We start from the raw sequence: 19722 nt of genomic DNA, 5'->3' as shown, positions 1-19722 counted from the left end.
CAAATATTTTTCTAACTATATTAAATATTAATAATAAAACTAAATTTTATAAAATTAATTAATTTCGTATATTGTATTTTGAATTAGATTAATAATAGCAACAATAATTAAAATAATAAATAAAAACAAATTCTAAAAAAATGTATATATTATTTGAATTATGATTAAATATTAGTTTAATTATGTTTTGAGTAATGATAAATTTGAAAACTTTCAATTGGATTTATATTGGATCTTTGTAATCTCTTTAATTATCCAAATTTTAAAAATTTTCAATTTTCTACAATTAAATATTTCTATTTAATTTGTGACATTACAGTTATTTTTTCATTTTGCTTAAATGTCACCATGTTTAAATGTTATAAATAATATTTTATTACGAAAGATCATGACGATGAGATTTTCGATGAGTGGTATACAGATAGATGGGTATTAGGTTTTAAAAAATTATAATAAACATGACACTCACTGATGTAGAGATATTATATTTCATTATTTACACAAAACTTCACATATAAGAAATTGAAAGAAACTTATATATAATTTGGAAGCGGATGGTATGTACCATCCTCACTCTACTCGGATCTGTGGGGTCTTAGTAATCGGTTAAACTTGATTTAAATGATTTAGAGTATTCCGTAATATATTTATTTGCATTTAGTCTTGACATAATGAGTGACTAAATATAATTGTATTAACATTAGTGATTAAATAGAATTGTATTAACATCAGTTATTAAATATAATTGTATTAGCATTCCCATACATGACCTAAATATGTGATAATAAAATAATATTTTTTTTATTTACTTTAGTGTATATATATATAGGAGAAATTTATAAATTCATACAATCTTACCCTAAATTCCTTCATTTTATATTTCTTTCTTTTTTCTCCTAAATGTTATTACGTAACTATAACAAGTAAATTAATATTTTCATAATAATTAATCTAATATACCCACTTTTATTTTACATCTTTTTATCAAAATTTTGCTATCTATAATCTGCCCCTTTTATAGTATTTTTGGGGCTCTACCACCACCCTCCCAACCATTTTCTCTTTCCATTATTATTTTTTAAATTATATTATGATTGGTACATTTATATTTTCCAATTACAATTGAATGATATTATAGTGTATTAAAATTAATTTGGAAAAACTAGAAAATCAAATATATAATTAAATCACTTTTACCCTATGTCCCTTGAAATATTATTCACCACCAAATATATAATCTTTGGGCTGTGTAATCACTCAGCCACCAACCTTTTTCTCATCCCATTTTTTCCTATTAAATGTTATTATGACCTATACATTAATATTTTCTGATAACAGTTGAATGACACTTTAATGAATCAAAATTGTTTAATTTAAAAAAATAGAAAAATCAAATGTACAATTAAACTATTTTACTCCCTACCCCCTTTTAGTCTGACTGATACATTTGTGAAAATTATTCAATTATATTACATCGAAATTGTTTAACTTTAAAAAAATAGAAAATCAAATATATAATTAAAATTTTGTATAAATAAAATTACACATATTAAATTATGAGACATGAAAGAGAATTTAAGCCTAAATAATAATAACTTAATTTAAACAACTCATAATTGAGAAGAAAGTAATGAAAAATCTTAATTGTGAGTTCAAACAAACTTGAAAATGTCAATAATTAACTGATGTTGAAAAATCAGTATAAAAGAATAATTAAATTCGTAGTAAAAGATGGAAATTATATATATATATATATATATATATATATATATATATATATATATAAATCCATTTTAATACTAAATATATTTAAAAAAAATTAAGATGATTATTAATAACATATCACAGAAGGTTATATTAATATTTTATAAAATATCAAACTAAAATAAATGCATTTCATATCTTACAAACATAAAGAAAAAAAGTATCTCATGGTTTTTTATTTGATGAGGATGTATCATCGATATAAAAAATCTTACACTATGAATTAATTGTAAATCTGCTGAATTTTATTATAAAAATAAAGAAAAGTTAAAGTATTTTATGATTTGTAATTGAATAACATGATATCCAAATTTCTACATTGATAGAAAGAGTTCTGAATATCTTTTTTACAAATCCAGAAGTAACTGGTAATGGTGATAAAGTTGGCCTGTGGAACAGCTTTTATGGTGAAAATACTCGGAGAAACTAAGATGAGACAGAATCCAGAATAGACCATTCATCGGTTTCAAATATCTAGGACATAAGCATGAATAGACCATTCATCAGGAATCCCTCTCGAACGTGACGCATTTGATTATTCATATTCATCGCCAAACTCAAAACCTTATCTCTGCTCTGCATTAGATTAGAGCCTGTGATGAAAGAGAATCATAACAGAGGCAAGAACGATAAACAAAAAAAGTCCCAGAGAAACAAACTCCAAATCTTGTGCTAACAAAAGGATCATTTTGTATAAAATTATGTCATGTTCAAAGTATCATACAATCAAAGTCTCTATGCTAGACTTTTTGGGTGTACTACAGACAGGACAAACTTGTAGAAAAGGCTCACAAGTTTTACACGAACAGAGATGCCTGCAAGGAAGAAACATAAAACACGATTTTTGAGAATTACAACATTTGCAATCCATTGTCTTTTTCCTAATTTCTTCATCTTCTCCTACCCCACCACGCCACACTCTCTTTTCTCCTGTTCCTGTTCCTTCTCCCATTGATATTGTGATTCCTACGTTATCATCACAACACGATTCTGCATCCTCTGATGTCATTCGATGCACTGCTCTTTCCTTCATCTGTTCTAAGTTGTTATGAAGACACAATACCATGGCCTCGTTTTCCTCTGCCACCTTTCTCCACGATTCCTTCTCTACCTCCAACCTTCTCAAAAACTCCTTCAACTCCCTCGTTCTCTTCGTTGCTTCCACTATTTCTTCATCTTTCTGTCTCAGTAAATGAAGAGCATTCAACTCCATCTTCTTCAATAACTCCGCCATATGCTGTTTTCTTTGCTCTTGCAGCAAAACTCTCAACTTTTCATTCTGAACAAATACAAAACAAACGCCGATTAGACTGGTTGTGATACAAACCTAAGATCACAAACTTAAACTAGCAAACAAATTTCTCAGTTCAGTGACACAAAAAAAAGTCAAGGTTTTAAACAGCAGTTCCTTGACATCGCAGATAAAAACAACCGACGCGACCACAATTTCCGTGGCGTTATGGTGGTGGTGGACCTCCCATCTTCCCCGCCGGAATCACGGCAGTTGAAGTTCTAAAAACTTTTCAAGTTTTCTGATGTAATGCAAACAAAGTTCCTTCATATACGAAACTAACCTGAGATCTGATATAGTGATCAATCTCTCTCTGTTCATCAAGTTCAGTGGGCAAGCTTTGAGGATAAGAGGGTAAAGATTGAGCGTTGTGATTGTACTTGTTGAAAGCATTTTGGTGGAGATTTGAATTGGAAAAAGAAGAAAAGGTGGGATCAAGAAGAGACGTTCTTTGACTCATCTGGCTAGCTTGGTGTAGATGTTGTAGCCATTGTTGTTGTCCTGGTTGCTGCAGATTGTTCTTATGAGCATACGCTTGAGAATTCAAACACAGCATCAAATTGTTTGAGCCATAAAACTGGTTATTGGGATACAAGTGTGCTTCAATTGCCATGGCGAGATCGAAATCCAATGAGAAAATGATGAACACATAAGAAATAAAGAAGAAAAGGTTTTGACGAGATCCCCTTCTTCACCACATTGGGTTTGACTGCATGGGAGAAAGATCCAAACGCATAAGAGCCAAGAATGAGAGAGAGTGGCAGAGCTGGGTGTGGGACGATACATATTTATAGTTGTATGAGAAAACAAAGTTGAAGAATAAGTTAAAAAGATTTGAAAATAAATTAATGGATAGATTTGAATGAGGGAAATGGTAACTGAAAAAAGTTGAAAAGGAAACAGAGAAAGGGCCTAGGATACTGCAATTTTTTCTCTCTCTTCTTTTATAACTTTCTTCCTCTTTTCTCTCAATTTATCTTATAAGCATTAAAAGATTGGAGTGTGGGACTCGGTAAGCAAAGACTCACCACATGCAGATTTTGTGACTGAACTATCGGGTCAGAGGCGTTTGTTTGGATTTCAAACTAAGAATTCAATTTCTTTTACAATCCTGTCACACAACTCACATCAATAAACATGTGATCGTCAAAAACTTTAGTGAAAATAAAACTGTCACATTTTTTTTATTTTTTTTCTTTTTCATAATATATAACATCATTTCATCTAATAAATAAATATCCGTCAAATCCTTTTTCACTAATTTTAACTTATACAGTAGTTTAGATCTTGACATATACAATTTAGAAATCAAATATTGGTCAACATATGTAAATGCAATAAATAGATAAATTAACAATTCAACCATAGCTAAATATTAAAACTATATCTCATATTATCAATTCAAAAATAGATCGAATAACTCAGAAAATGTAACTCTTAACAATCTACTATCAATGGGCTGAAACTATTGATTGTGCTTTTATTTGTATAATAAATTATATGTTAACCATTATAAATAGAGTTATTGGCTTCCAGATGGACCCAAGGATTGACTCTTTTGTATAATAAATTTAAGATAATTTAATATATTGGCTAATTAATATGGCTAACTTATTTATATATTTTATTTGAGTAGTTTTTTTTTGGGGGACAGAAACTTTAATTGTTATAAAATTTGAGTTTGATAACTATACTATTAGTATAAAAAAATCATATTATTAATTGATACAAAATACATTTAGTATGACTTTTACTGTTAATTTATTGTATCATTTATTTATTTTAATTATATCACTTATAATTTATAAATGCTAACATGCAAGTTTTGTTTACGTTAGGCGTTTTGTACATAACCGTTTATATATTTAAAATTTTTAACTTATAATGTTCTTATTTAGATAATTAAATGTTTGTAGATTTTTTTTTGATATTATAATATTCCATATCATACAAACAGTGGTGTCAGGAGACATACTGTAAATTTCATTGACAAAAATATCACATATTTGCACGAAAATGTATCAGCCTTTCGTCCTTTGAGTTAATACCAATTATTAAGATAACTTTAAGTAATGAGATTAATTAGGAGAGTTCAAGTTAGATATAATAAAAGAAATGTAATCTTCAAACTCGAAATGATATGGTTAATCAAAATTAACTGTTCACCGAAAATATCCCATATTTAATATTTTTTTTTCTCAAAATAATATTTTGGATTATGAGTAATTAAACACTACTTTTGTATTTAGTACAAGTCGTACTTTAGAATATGTTTTCGATATTAAAATTTGTGTTTCAAAATACAATTTCACATATTTAAGTTTTTAAAAAATTATTTATTTCGATAATTATTTTAAAAAAATATACCGAAAATGTAAAAAGTCCTAAAGGATCCTTATATGAGCAATAATACATTCTTTTTAATACCTATATATTATCAATTAAATTTATGAAAATTATAAAATAAGAGAAAGAGTATTTGAATAAAAAAAACAAATCATAAAAAATATTATTTTTCATATATATTTTATCTGTAATAAAAATATTTAAAATAGTATATCGAAAACAGGTTGTTAATATTATAATAGTCTAAATGATAACGACTATATCATGGACCTGACTATAATTGTTTTAATAAAAGTAATGAAAAAGTATTTAGTGCAATATATTGAATATTTGTTAATTTCAAAAGTCAATGAAAATCATTTTTATTAAATAACACCAAAACTAGACCCGATATATTAAATAATACGTATGTTATATTCGTTCATTTTTCAAAATAAGTTATTGCTTTCAGTAAAGTAGTTAATAGAATTAAAATAAGAATGATATTTAATAAAATAAAACAGAATTATATTATTTTATCATGGTAACTTGTAATATCATTCTTTTAAGAAGTACAACACAATAAAATCCTAACATATTGACATTAAAATAAAGAGTAATTATCATTATTAGAGAAGACATATTGCATTACATATTGGATACATAATTTTCATATATATATATATATATATATATATATATATATATTACATTTCTATTTTTAAAGTTAAAAATAAAAATATATATATATGAAATTTTACGTAAAAGTCAATTGGTTCTACGTCGTTTTAACTTTTTAAATTTTGAATATTTATTTTCTTTGAAATTTATTGGTGGTTTAAACTACTACAAAGTATGTTTTGTAACTACAGTAGAATATAAAATATCATAAGGGGACAGAATGATTATGTCAAATTTGATAGTTAAACAGTTAAAATGTATCTTTTATAAAAAAAATCAAAAGACAATCTTAAAAGTAAGAAACAAAATCTACTGAACAGTGTAGGAGAGAAAAACATGACTAATGCACTACACGATCCACAGCGTTCAGTCAATATTGCCAAAATGTAAAAGTTAAAAAAAAAAACAAAGACGACCACACACGGTAGCATTAATCTTTTTGTTCGAAAATTGAAAGATCAGAAGGTGTAATTCAAACATATGTAAGCGGAAATCGAAAGCGTGACACGTCCTAATATTTATCATTAACTTAAACTTTTCGTAATCTTGTTGATTTATTAATTATGTAGCAAGCAGAGTTGTTGGCCACATACACTAGCATGTAAAATCATACATCATTTTCTACAAATATACAAGTTCTATCAAAGGAACAAGCTTGTTAGTCAGTTACGCAGAATTTGATTCAGAATGATGTGGGTTTTAAGCATATTTAACCTTTCTTAGTTACAGATTGCTTTCTGAGTGGTTGATAGCGTGCATAAACCTTCTCATCCACCAAAAGCCAAAAGCCAAAAGGTACACGTAATAATCTTCACTTATATATATACATAGCTTTGTTTTGAGGAGTGGGAGCCAACCAGAGTTTTTAGCCATAACTGAAAGCAAAAGACTAGCAGCAGAGTTTTATTTTATACGGAGAGCAGACATAATGGCTCATAAAAAAATGATATTAAAGATCACAGCAGGTATATAGTTTGTGTTGAAGTTTGGCCTTTATATTGAACCTATCTTTTTGGAACAGCACATGTAATAAGAGGAAGGCACGAACATGACCCACCTTACGTTGGAATCACAAATCACGGAAACATTATATATGTCAGCGAAAACAGGAAAAACAATAAAAATAAAAAAAAGAATGATGTTTGATTTTTCCCTTGGTGTTTGGGAAAAGTCATGGTGAGGTGGTGCGTGGTGATGGACCCACGTGCAGGCCACCCACTTTGACCCCATGAATCAACTAACTGGTCTCTTGGGCGCCTCTTGCGCAACGCAACCAAAGGGTAGGGTGCAATCCATGTGAAAACCAAACCTATATCACTATACAACCACACACTATCACTCTTCTCAAACAATTTCAAACTATATATTAAAGATGGGATATTGTTCCATTACGCATACCCCATTTATCGTATTTTGACGCAAAAAGTCTTTGCACCAACTTCTCAACTACTTGTCTTTTGTTTTTTTGGCTTTCAAACTAGGCCAAAGTCACATTAAACTTCCCAAGTAAAAGCAAGTCCCATCTCCACCTCCAAGTTACCTATCCAAGACTTTAAACAAGCGTCACCAATATATATATATTTCTTTTCCTAAAAAATCATGTCCTTCAACATCGTCATTATTGTTCACTTTTGGACTTTGATTTTCCACATCGGTTGATTTTCCACCAAGGAAAATGTTGGGTGGACGAGGTCCTTGATAGTGTCATTATTCCGTGTACACCCACACACTGTTACCTTGTGAAATTCAAAGCTCACCTCACTCAGTCACAGAGTGTTACTACATCAGAATCCTGTCCCACTCCTCTACTCACTGCAAGATCGAGTTGAAAAGCACCATCTACTTTTGGTATGTCTTTTATTACATTATGTAAAGAGGTTAAAGAAGAGGCGATTGAATGGTTTTGGTAAAGTGAGGACCACCGCCACAGTGGATAGGATCAATGAAGAAAAAGTTGGTGAGTTGGTCCGTACATGGGTTGCGTGGTGTTTGGTTTACAAGGATCAGCTCTGCTTTGTTCCTTCTGTTTGTATCTACGATGACACAGATATTAGATAATTGGATTTATTCAACATCTACCCCCTCAACATACGTATAATGCTTATGTTTCCCATATTTGAATCAAGATAATTAGATAACGTTGATTTCGATTATTGTCATGTAAATTTGTTCTCTACTCAAGATATATATATATACGAGCCCACTAGGTAAAGACAATTTGATTGAAGGTATAAAAAAATAATGAATAGTGTGATTAGCTGAGAAAAGAAAAAGAGAGGAGAGAGTAAGAAAGGTGGTTGAAGAGGGGGGGGACCGTGGGAAGAGAGAAAAGAAAAAAAAGAGTTGGTTAGTGTGATGATGTGAGGATTGGAGGGAGAGACACGGAAGTCATGTGAATTTTGGAAGATCCCCAACCCATGCCATGCATGCTTTGCTTGCACACTTCGAGGGGTCGCTTTTCAATGCCTAACCCATAACATTACCAAACAGATGAGTAATGTCATTCACTCCCACTACTTCCTCCTTTATTGCTTACCACACACTCCCCAACTCACTAAACTCTTCTCATAAATTACTTTTCTTTCAAACACTCTATCTTTCCCTCTTTTCCTCTTCCTCCTCATTCACTACTTGCTTCTCCCAAACTTCACACTACACCCTTTTTTATATATCCATGAATATGGACCTTACATAATTTAGAAAATGAAGATTAATATGTAATTTATTATCTATGCAAATAAAAAAAATGTCAAAACAAAAAGTAACTACACATGTTTATAATGTTTGAAGATCAAATTCCTTTATGTGAAAAGTAGTACTATCTTCATCACATCTAATTGAAAGTGCAGATCAAAACTAAAAGTACATTTATTATAAAACCCTAACCCATCCAATCCAACGTTACATGCAAATGTTTCCCGTATAATAAATATTAAAGGGAAAAAACAACTATTACCTCAATAAAAAAAAGTTGTTAGTAGAATATTAGTTTTGTATAAAATGAATAGAGGTGGTGAGTGGAAGATTGGTTGGAATGCAAAAAACAAAATTTAGATATACTTTGTGATTTTTTATAAAGAGGGCATGCTTGTTTTTGGGCTAAGCCCGCGGGGCCCATGCTTGTAGCCTTTACAAAACCAACAAAAACATAGGTTTTGGTCTCTACCAGTAAAATAGCAATTGCTAAAATCAAGTCATTTACCAGTTGCATCACCACTAATATTCATTTAAATCATTTTATTCCAACTTATGATTTGTCATAGTTTTCTATACTTTGTTATTGAGATAATATACATTGTAGTTAAATTTTATGGACAATGATAAAGTTTAATTTGTAGCAAATCTTTCTATGACTCATTTGGATAATGCGGACAGATCAAAGATATACTAAATACAATACAACAATAATAATATATTATGATTTATTAAATCCTAAAACATTACAATTGTTTTTTTTTTATATATATATATAACTTGTTACATCAACTATGATGTATGTTAAGTTTTATTTAATATATAATTGGTTTATATAACTTGCTGGACTAACTAGAACATATCGCATCTTACAGGAGAGTCGAGATTTTCTTTTATTAATTTTTCTTTCTTTTGCATTTTGCAATTTGTATAGAAGATTATTTTTCAAAAAATATAAGTGAGAGAATGTTGCCGCTATCTATGTTTTTCAAAAAACATAAATTCCGTCTTGTCTAATCCATCATCTTTCAAAAGAGTTTATATAATGTAAACCTTGTAATTTCAAAATAGATAGCAAGAATGGTGGATTTACATTCAAGAAATTGAAACATGAAACTAAATTTCCGTTACCCTTTATTAATAGTGATGTACTTGATCTCACCATAATTAATTTAATTTAAATAACCAATATCCCATGAGATAAAACTAATTTATAGTACACAAGTAGGTGTAAAACTTATTTTACAAGTGTATTTTGTAGGGTTGAGTTAAGTTTAAAATTTACTTCTTAGTATGGTATCAAATTTATGAGTTTGAGTCCATCCTAATAAGATTTGTTGTTTGTTTGACCTATTGTGTTACATGCTATCGAATATTTGTCGTTTGTTGAACCTATTGTACTATTTGCTATTGAGCCGTTATTAAATCACGGATTAATGTTTAGTCACATGTTCGAGGTGTATATGTCTCGTCATGAGAAAGTATATTCAATACATCAACTAGAGATAAGTTGAATTTATAATATATAAGTGAAAGTAAATCTCATTTTATCCACTAATCTTATAAAGTTGATTGAGTAAACTTTAAACCAATTGAAGACGTGATAATTTTTGTTTTGATTGAAGGTAATGTAGATTATAAATAAACAAACTTTTGTAAGTATTAAGATTAGAAAAAAATGTAATTTTTATTTTATTTAAATTATACCTTTATCCCACTTCTTAAAAGTATAGTCTAATTACAAAAAATAAACAAATTAAAGACAAATTTTATCTTACTTTTAGAAACTTTACAAATTTTCTTTTGAAAAAAAATCACATGCACGTGGTTCTCATTTTTTAAAGTATTATTTGGCCACTTTACTTTGGCTTTATATGGACAGGTGTTCATGGAGAGAAGAAAAGAAAGAAGTCACCCATGCCTATACTGTCCTCTAAATAGACCATTGTTTCTTTTCCTTTTCTCTTTTCTATATAGGACTGTTGAAGGACCCTATGATATAACTTCAAAGAGAGTGCAACATTTTTCTTTTAGACGAGTTTGAGGCATTCACCTAGGATGCACCCATGGAAGGTTTAATTTAGTGAGAAGGTGCACCAAAAATAAATAAATAAAGATATATAGCGCATTAACTCAACATTTATCAGCTTATAAAAAATAAACAATATCTTAATGAAAATTAATGGTTAAGGATTCAAATGTGAGTCTAAATTTTAAATTGATTAGAAATGAGATAGTAGAGCACTATATAAGCATAAAGATCCATAAATCCACTGCATTAAGATTTTGGGTTGACAGTGATGTCAATGTCTTAAATGATTAGACTCAAGTCTCATTGGTGTTGTATCTCTTAAGTCACACCTCTTTTTTATAAACGTAACTCTAATCACTTATAAGTTTTATTCATCTCTCATCTATACAAAATTTTCAACTCAATTTTCATTTTCCTTTTTAAGATCAAATCTCATCTTGTAGTAACAAGTTAGTCGAAGATCATTATATCCTAACACAGTCCAATTCATGAGTAACGTTTGAGTTCAATCTTAGTTTAATCGGATAAAAAAAATGGGTTTTTCAACTAGTTTTAACTTTTTGATTAAAGTTTTATTATGTTGTTTTCGGTTTATAAATTTTCCGTCTTCCAATTTTCTAATTATTTATTAAAGTGTAAGTAAGTTACAAATAAGTCAAATTATAACGGATAACTTATAATAGATAAGTTAAACTAAGAAATAAAACAGAGTTTGAATTTAATTTTTGATTTTTATGCATCTACAAGTACAGGGAAATGGATAATATTTTGTTAATAATGATGAACTGTAGTATAACTACTATTAATTTGATACATGTTTTAAATTATGCCAAATAATATATATGTACATATATATTATTTAAAATTAACAGTTTAAAATTATAATTATTTATAATTAAGATTTGATTGAATGGTTAAGTACACTAAATATTTACTTAAGTTCACATTTTTTTTCTTGAGTATTTAATGCGAATTTAATTGAGATGTACGCTTATATAATTTTAAGAGTCATATAATAATATGAAATATTAAGAGTCATATAACAATACGGAATATTAAAAGTTATAATTACAATATAAAATATTATGTGTACCGAGAATTTGTAAGGATTGCAAAAATATCATAAATCTAAGATATATGATGGATATAAAAGGTATGTTTCAATAGAAACTTCTTATTTGATTTTATTCATATTATATATATATATATATATATATATATATATATATATATATATATATATATAAAATAAGATGTAACAAAATATAAAGTTGAATGTGTTGTTGATTAAATGTATTTGAAATGTTTTTGATGATGTCCATAATAGCATGACAATGGTTAACATGACATAGCATGACAATGGTTAACATGACATGTGTATAAAATCCTGAATCTGTTAATCTGCTGCCTCGATAGTCGACTAGCCAACTAATGTAGTCGACTATGTGTGTAAAATCCTGAATCTGTTAATCTGTTGCCCCGATAATCGACTAGCCAACTAATGTAGTCGACTAGGCTCGTGCTGACAGCAACTGGTTTTATAAAATGGACTCTGCACCTGCTGTTAAAATAAGTTGTGCAATCAAAAGAAAGAAAGGAAAGTGTGGAACAGGTTCTTGGAGCTATCTTGGAAGATCTTCTTGAGAATTTCATCAAGACACATCAAATTTGGCTTGGCAAGAAGAAGAAAATTCAGATTTGGAAAAGGTGTACTCAATCTAATCTTTGGGCTGTGTTCTTGTGTTCTAAATATAGTTTGAAACTCTCTGATTTACTATTTTCTGGTTAAGGCAAGTGTGTGTGATAGCCTTGCTGTTTTTGGTTGTTAAAGCAAGTGTGTGTGATAGCCTTGCTGTTGTGTGGTTGTGCAAGTGTGTGGATGCCTTGCATTTGTATTCCTTTATCTTAGAATTTAGATTTATCAAGTGTATTTGTAAATCTTGAAATTCTTGTGATATAGTGAATATCTCTAGCTGTGGTTTGCTAGATGAACTGGATGTAAATTCTTAAGAATCGAACCAGTATAAAAATTCTGTGTGCTTTATCTCTTTCTCTCTATATCTTGTCATAGTATAAATGCTCCATACATTAACCATCAAACCATACTATTTCAATTGATTCAAAAGAAAAGGTTTTTATCAAAACAATTTCAAAAGTACTAAAATTGGGCAAAATTTGTTAATACCAATTCACCCCCTCTTGGTTGTGAAATATTGCTGCATCAATTCTAACAGAATGACTTTATATGATTTTTTCTGAAAATAAATTTATAACATGATTGATTCAACAATTTATCCTTTCTAAATATGGATTTAGATGCATTGTAAACTTAAATCAGTACGAATTTAAGTGAATGATTATAACTCTAGTAGAGTGTCTTGGGTTGATGGGTACTTGATTTATTTTTGTAAGATATAATAAGAAATAAAATAAAAACAAAATGGTTATCTGAGTTTTTTGAAACAAAAGAAACAATCATATTTTTATATACGAAAAATAACCAAAACAAAAGTAAGTCATAATATTAAAAAACACTAAAAGATTTCATGCTTTTTATATTAAAATTAAACGCTAAAACTTGTTTTTGACCATTTCGAAGATAATATCTTCTTAACTTTAAATTAATCGGTGCTCTTAAATTTCAATATAATATAACTCTTATTTTGTAATTTATTTTATTTCAACAAATGATTTAATGTTCGTATTCGTATCAAATATAAATTACTGATTAAATAAGATTGTTTCAATAAGTACGATACTAATTACTATTTTTAATTTATTATAAAAAATGTTGCACTAAAGTTATTTCCAGAGTTAAAGGATAGTTAATTGTGTTGTGGGGGTTGGGGCAGTGGTCCCGCCACGTTGTTGAGATTAAGTGACTGTGATTATCGTAATTATTGGAATTGGAATTAGAATTAGGTGGGCCCACCTGTTCTACCTCACTCCAAAACAAGGGTTTCAACGGACACTCTTGTCTGTGTTTTTTTCCCTTGGGCGGCCATGGATCCGCTCAAATCATAACCGTCCAACTGGAGAGAAGGACACGTGTCCTCTCACATTTCATCCTCCTGATATCACCCGCGTCTCAGATTCATTCCTTGGTTATAAAGTGGCCAAAAAGATCTTGGGCTCTCACTATCCTTACCTTTGTCTCAAGTCCTTTATACTAATCACAAAATTTTTGTGGATTCCTTTGGTTTGAAGTGAAAAATGGGTGCTCTGGATCACATCTCCGAGCTCTTTGACTGCTCCAGCGGCGGTTCGAAACTGAAGAAGCGGAAGCAGTTGCAGGTAATTCATTGATTATTGATTTAGCATGAGATGAGATCAGATCCACATAGGAGAAATGAATTAAGTTCAATTTGTTATATATTGTTATTGGTATGGTAGTATTGTTAGTTAATGAGGCGATGGAAATAGGAACTGAGATGAGTGTGTGTGTATGAATGAATCAGACGGTGGAGGTGAAAGTGAAGATGGACTGCGAAGGGTGCGAGAGGAAAGTGAAGAAAGCAGTGGAGGGGATGAAAGGCGTGAACCAGGTGGACGTGGATCGGAAGGCCAACAAAGTGACGGTGGTGGGGTACGTGGAGGCCTCTAAGGTGGTGGCCCGCATCGCTCACCGCACAGGTAAGAAAGCAGAGCTGTGGCCATACGTCCCCTACGACGTCGTTGAGCACCCCTACGCACCCGGGGTGTACGATAAGAAAGCCCCCTCCGGCTACGTGCGAAACACCGATGACCCTCACTATTCCCATCTCGCACGTGCCAGCTCCACCGAGGTCCGCTACACCACCGCCTTCAGCGACGAGAACCCCTCCGCTTGTGTCGTTATGTGACGCCCTTTCTTTTGCCCAAACTTTTCTATTCTATTGTATCTATCTGCTGCCACCATTATTGTGTTGGACTTCATTGTATATTATTATTTTGGTTTTCAGAATCTTTGTTCAATCAACGTTTTTCATGACATTTCAATTATTTTGTTTTCTTTGAGTATATGCTAATTATCTCCTCAACTAGACTGTAATAGGTCTTTAGTTTTGCTGTAAAAGTTTCTTTATTCTTTCTTTTTCATGGATCTTGCTTTAATTATCAATTCATAAAGAAGAGCATCAACATCATCTTTTGTTTTTTAAACCATACTTCACGCATTTATGAATTATTTGTTATTTATCTATTATTGAAGTATTAATGGATGTTATCATATTTTTTTTAAGCCTAAATATTTTTTTCGTCTTTATTTTCGTAATGTTTTTTGTCGATGGTCCTCATTTTGACAAAATATTTTAAATGTCCATCATTTCTATCGAATGTTTAAAATGATCCTCATTTTCGCAATTCGTGTTTTATTTGGTCACTTCTTAAATCAGTAACGAAATACTGTATAGATGACATTGGTTGTATTTAAACACTACGAAAAAGATATTTAAACTTTTTTTTTAATTATTTTCATTTATAGTTCATTCATGCTCATTTATACTTAACATGAGTGACTCATCTTTATTTTTCTTTATAAATATCAAAGTAAATATAGGGACGTTTTAGAAAGACTAAATATATAAAATATATTAAAATTAAAAAATAAAATTGATTATATATTATTTTATATATGTCAAAAATAATTTGGTAAGTCAAGATCATCTCCGCCACTCCTTAGTATGACATATCTAATTCACATAAAAGTTATAATTTTTTAAATATTTTTATTATGTAAAAAATAAAGCTTAAAATATGTGTGATAAAACTGATTTCTTATTATTTTGTAACCTTTGTTGATATTTTCTTTTTTTGAGAAATTTTTGAATATTTGAATTTATAGATTTTGTTCATAATCGGAAGTAATTAGCAATATTTTGTTATATACCACGAAATAAATAAATGTGTTGTTTAAGTGACAATTTATCTACTTTAAATAATCATGTAAAAATAATACTTACGTGGCTCTAAGCCAAACAATTATTTTATCCCTAAATTTAGGTGTTTCATAGAAATGACAAATATATTTGTATTTGTGAATATTTACAGACAAGATCTTCAAAAAATAATTGGTACTTATAAATATTTATTATTTTTGAGACATGGGTAAATGGTCATATATAAGTATCACACTATTCATATTTGTAAATATTCTTTATCCTTGAAAAATTAAAATTAAAATTTAATTTATGTTTTATTAAGTTAAATTTAATTTATATTTTATAAGATTAAATTATTAATTTTATATTTTATTTAAAATATATATTTTAAATTTTTTATTTTAAAAAATTATAAAATATCTCCTTTTAAATATTTGGAAGTATATATATGTACTCATGAATCTTAGAATATCACGAATATTTTCTAAATACCCGATACGATAGGTAACATGTGATTTTTTTTATTGTGGTTGGTTACATGTAGTCATTATTATAAATAAAAAATTGTGATTAATCTATAAATTGGTTTCTAAAATGTAGGTATCAAACAAAATTGGTCACAAACATTAATTATCAAGATATTTGTTATCATAAAGAAATTGATTTCTAAATTAGATTTCAATTAATTAGTAACAAATTTAACAATTAATTATAATTTATTATTTATAACAATGATTATTTTAGTAATTAATATTTTTTTTGTAAATTAGTATATAAATTGTCTGCTTGATCACTAATTAATTGTTAATAAAATATTTTATTGGGGTATGCATGAAGAGATGGCAAAGAAGATTACTTGATAATCGATAACCAAACGAAACGATGTCTCAAAAATGTTCCTTCAATTCAATTTATAAGTTTACTCCCTCCTCCCCGTTCTCAAGGGAATTTTCATTCCTTTCCTACATCAACCATAAGATATTGTAAATTACAAATATTTAAAATTTGTATAAACATTTTTAAAAATGCTTTAATAAATAAACATGGAAATATAAATTATAAATTAAATTTATAATGTACCGTTTGACTATTAATATTCATTTATTATGAACTGTTAATATTAATAAATAAATAATTGATTTTGTATAAGAAAGAAATCACTTATGTAGAATGTAGATGAAAATAAATAGATAACTGAAAATAAAATAAGTCTTTAATTTTTTTTTAACGAACATCTAATATTGGATGGAAATCTCACTCTCTAATTTCAGTATATTAACTAATGATGTAAAAATATTATCAAATTTAACTTTTATAAACTCTTCACGATAAGTACTTTAAATTTGAAATATCAAACAACTAACCATGCCTTTTAAAAAAATTGTTAAAGAAACGCAATGAAATTAAAAAAGAATTACATTTCGAACATATTTTAATTAAATACACATAAATTAAAATTCACTTTGAAATTCGACATATTTCTCCACAATTTATTAACATAAGTGGTACTTCAATGTAATTTTCTTAAATATAACTTTAGATTTAAGTCTTATGGTTTAAAGATATAACTTTTCAAAAATAATTAACTAAGTTATTAATTAGATATTATTTTCAAATTACTTGTCATTCACGTTTATTTAGTTAGAATCATCTCATTCTAAATAATATCTTTAATTATAACCTTTAAAGCAATTATAATAAACGAACAATTTATCCTGTACCATAATTTATATTTAGAGGAATTTATTTTCGATAATTTAGTTGGATTTTAGTCCAGAAAAAAGAAAAAGTGTTAAAAGACCAAAACACTAAAACAAATAAAAAAGAAGTGGGAGAAAGGGTGCATCATAAATAATTAAAGTGATATAAATACAATATATGTATAAATAATATAATAACAACAACTAATTTGAATTCATCTATCACAAATGTTTAGTTTTTTAAACAATGAAATCTTTTATTTTAGAAGGTGGTGAGTAAATTTAGATAGTTTGAGCTAAAAAATATTTTGAAGATGTAAATAAATTTCTTGACAAGTCAAACAATTAGAAAAAAATAAAAAATGGAAGATGTGCATTATATGTGTGTGCGTTGTAGTAGAGTAGTATGAGATGTAGCTAAATTCTTGCTTTGTGTTAATCGTTTCCCTGTTAATAGGGTAGGGTGATTCTTGGAGGTAAAGACAATAATATATTCAATTGATGATGTGTTTTTTTCAAAACACACACACAATATATATATATATATATATATATATATATATATATATATATATATATATATCATAAATCTTCTATTTTTATTTTTTCTTATTATTTGACTTGTCATGAAGTTCATTCTCATCTTCAAGATATTTTGCTTCTCTTATCACAAACTTTGTGCAATTATGTTCAAATATGATGTATCAAAATTAAATATTTTTTATTTCTTACATTGGAATATTTCTACTTTTTTTTAATATTTTTAATTATTGTATTTTTTCTTTTCACATGAGAATATTTAACACTTTCAATTTAAATGTTCAATAACTTAAATAGAGTTGTCAAAATGGGTTGGAACCCGCGAGCTAACTCAGCTCACCATGGATTCGGGCCAGGTTGGGTTGAAATTTTTTTACAAATTTCAATATGGGTTGATTTTTGACTCGGCTCATTTAGAACCCGGCTCATCTGGGTTGAACCCGTTGGCTCACCAACCCGTAGATAAAAGGGTCACACAAGTGTTTTTATTTTTTTATTAAGTTAGGCTTTACATTTAGGTCATGTTAAGTTGTTTTTTATCCAACACATAAATAATTTGTATTTTTTAATTTTGGTTTGTATTTGGATTGTATTAAAGTTTATTTAGATTTTAATTAGAATTACAATTTAGTTTTGACAGAAAAAAAAATAATATTTTTTTTAGTTAAGTGAACCCGTGGCCAACCCGTTTAACCCGCCAACCCGTGGTGGGCCGGGTTGGGTTCAAATTTTTTTGGCTCGCTAAAAAGTGAGTCGGATTGGGTTGGACCACTAAATCATCAACCCGTGTTGAGTCAAGCCGGGTCGGACCGGGTTACCCATTTTGACAGCTCTAAGCTTAAACCTCTCATTTACTAAATAGTATAATAAACTTATTTTTGTTATTTTATTATTATTAATTTTTATTTCATTTGAAAAATTCTTTTTTGTTTCGCTAAAATAATTTTTATTATCTCTCAACCCTTAAAATAACATTATATTTGAAAAGTTTTCTTAAATGTCTAAGGTCTTTTTGATCTTATTATACTTTTAATTATATATTTGTTATTTTTTGTGCAATTTCATTCAATAGTCTATCAAATTGTTGTTATTTGGTCATGTCTAAGGTCTTTTTGATCTTATTATACTCTTAATTATACATTTGTTATCTTTTGTGCAATTTCATTCAATAGTCTATTAAATTGTTATTATTTGATCATTTTTTAATATTTTTAACTGTGATTTTATTTTATCATGTAGAATAGTGTTTTTATATTTTTTATATAATAATTTTTATTTTTTTAACTCATTATCATATGTGTAATTTTATTACTATAATTGTATAAATAAATTTTATTTACTATATTATAATAAATTAATATAATTGTCATTAATTCTTTTTATCATCGTTCAACATATATTGAAGTTTAAAAGATGAAACATCAATGTTAAATTTCAATTATTATTAGTTTAGTATTTGTTTTTTGTGTGATTTTGATAAACTAATGTATTATAATTTTTATTCGTGTACAAAAAATAGATTTTATTATAATTAAAAAATTGAAGTAAACATATATTTAATTTTTTTTTAAATATTTTTAAATATTATCAACTAGGTAACATTAACGTATGCAAATCTTATAAATGTTTTGGATTTTATCAAATTTTATTTGGTATTTTAATTTGAATTGTATACAACTACAATTTCTTTCTAAATATTTGATATTGAAGAAACAAAAATACTCCCCTTTTAATATTAAATATTTAATAATATTATGTGTTTTTATTGTATTTTTTATTATTTAAAAAATAGTTAATATTTATACAATAAAAAAGCGGGGACGAGTATGAATATAT

At 28.0% G+C, this 19722-nt stretch overlaps 2 protein-coding genes across 2 annotated transcripts; one reads left to right on the top strand and one right to left on the bottom strand.

Moving 5' to 3' along the window:
* Positions 1–2416: 2416 nt before the first annotated feature.
* LOC114162456 (probable BOI-related E3 ubiquitin-protein ligase 2) lies at positions 2417–3951 on the bottom strand. The gene is made up of 2 exons (XM_028046360.1): positions 3339–3951; positions 2417–3043 (listed from the first exon to the last, which is right to left on the bottom strand). Exons 1-2 carry the CDS (start codon positions 3666–3668, stop codon positions 2483–2485), a joined length of 891 nt encoding a protein of 296 aa, XP_027902161.1. The 5' UTR covers positions 3669–3951; the 3' UTR covers positions 2417–2482.
* A 9845-nt stretch (positions 3952–13796) lies between these two features.
* LOC114162119 (heavy metal-associated isoprenylated plant protein 26) lies at positions 13797–14786 on the top strand. Its single transcript, XM_028045898.1, has 2 exons — positions 13797–14081; positions 14246–14786. The coding sequence occupies exons 1-2, from the start codon at positions 14001–14003 to the stop codon at positions 14627–14629; spliced, it is 465 nt and encodes a 154-aa protein (XP_027901699.1). The 5' UTR covers positions 13797–14000; the 3' UTR covers positions 14630–14786.
* Positions 14787–19722: the final 4936 nt, after the last annotated feature.

Source organism: Vigna unguiculata, chromosome 9 (genome assembly GCF_004118075.2).
Source record: "Vigna unguiculata cultivar IT97K-499-35 chromosome 9, ASM411807v1, whole genome shotgun sequence".
NCBI lineage: Eukaryota > Viridiplantae > Streptophyta > Magnoliopsida > Fabales > Fabaceae > Vigna > Vigna unguiculata.
The sequence above is the reverse complement of the archived record's forward strand: the minus strand, read 5'-3'. Positions and strand labels throughout refer to the sequence as shown.

Coding starts and splice junctions, on each gene's coding strand:
- LOC114162456 (XM_028046360.1), bottom strand. CDS start 3,668: ATGGCAATTGAAGCACACTTGTATCCCAATAACCAGTTTTATGGCTCA. Junction 3,044..3,338: donor ATCACTATATCAGATCTCAG/GTTAGTTTCGTA, acceptor GTATTTGTTCAG/AATGAAAAGTTGAGAGTTTT.
- LOC114162119 (XM_028045898.1), top strand. CDS start 14,001: ATGGGTGCTCTGGATCACATCTCCGAGCTCTTTGACTGCTCCAGCGGC. Junction 14,082..14,245: donor AGAAGCGGAAGCAGTTGCAG/GTAATTCATTGA, acceptor TGAATGAATCAG/ACGGTGGAGGTGAAAGTGAA.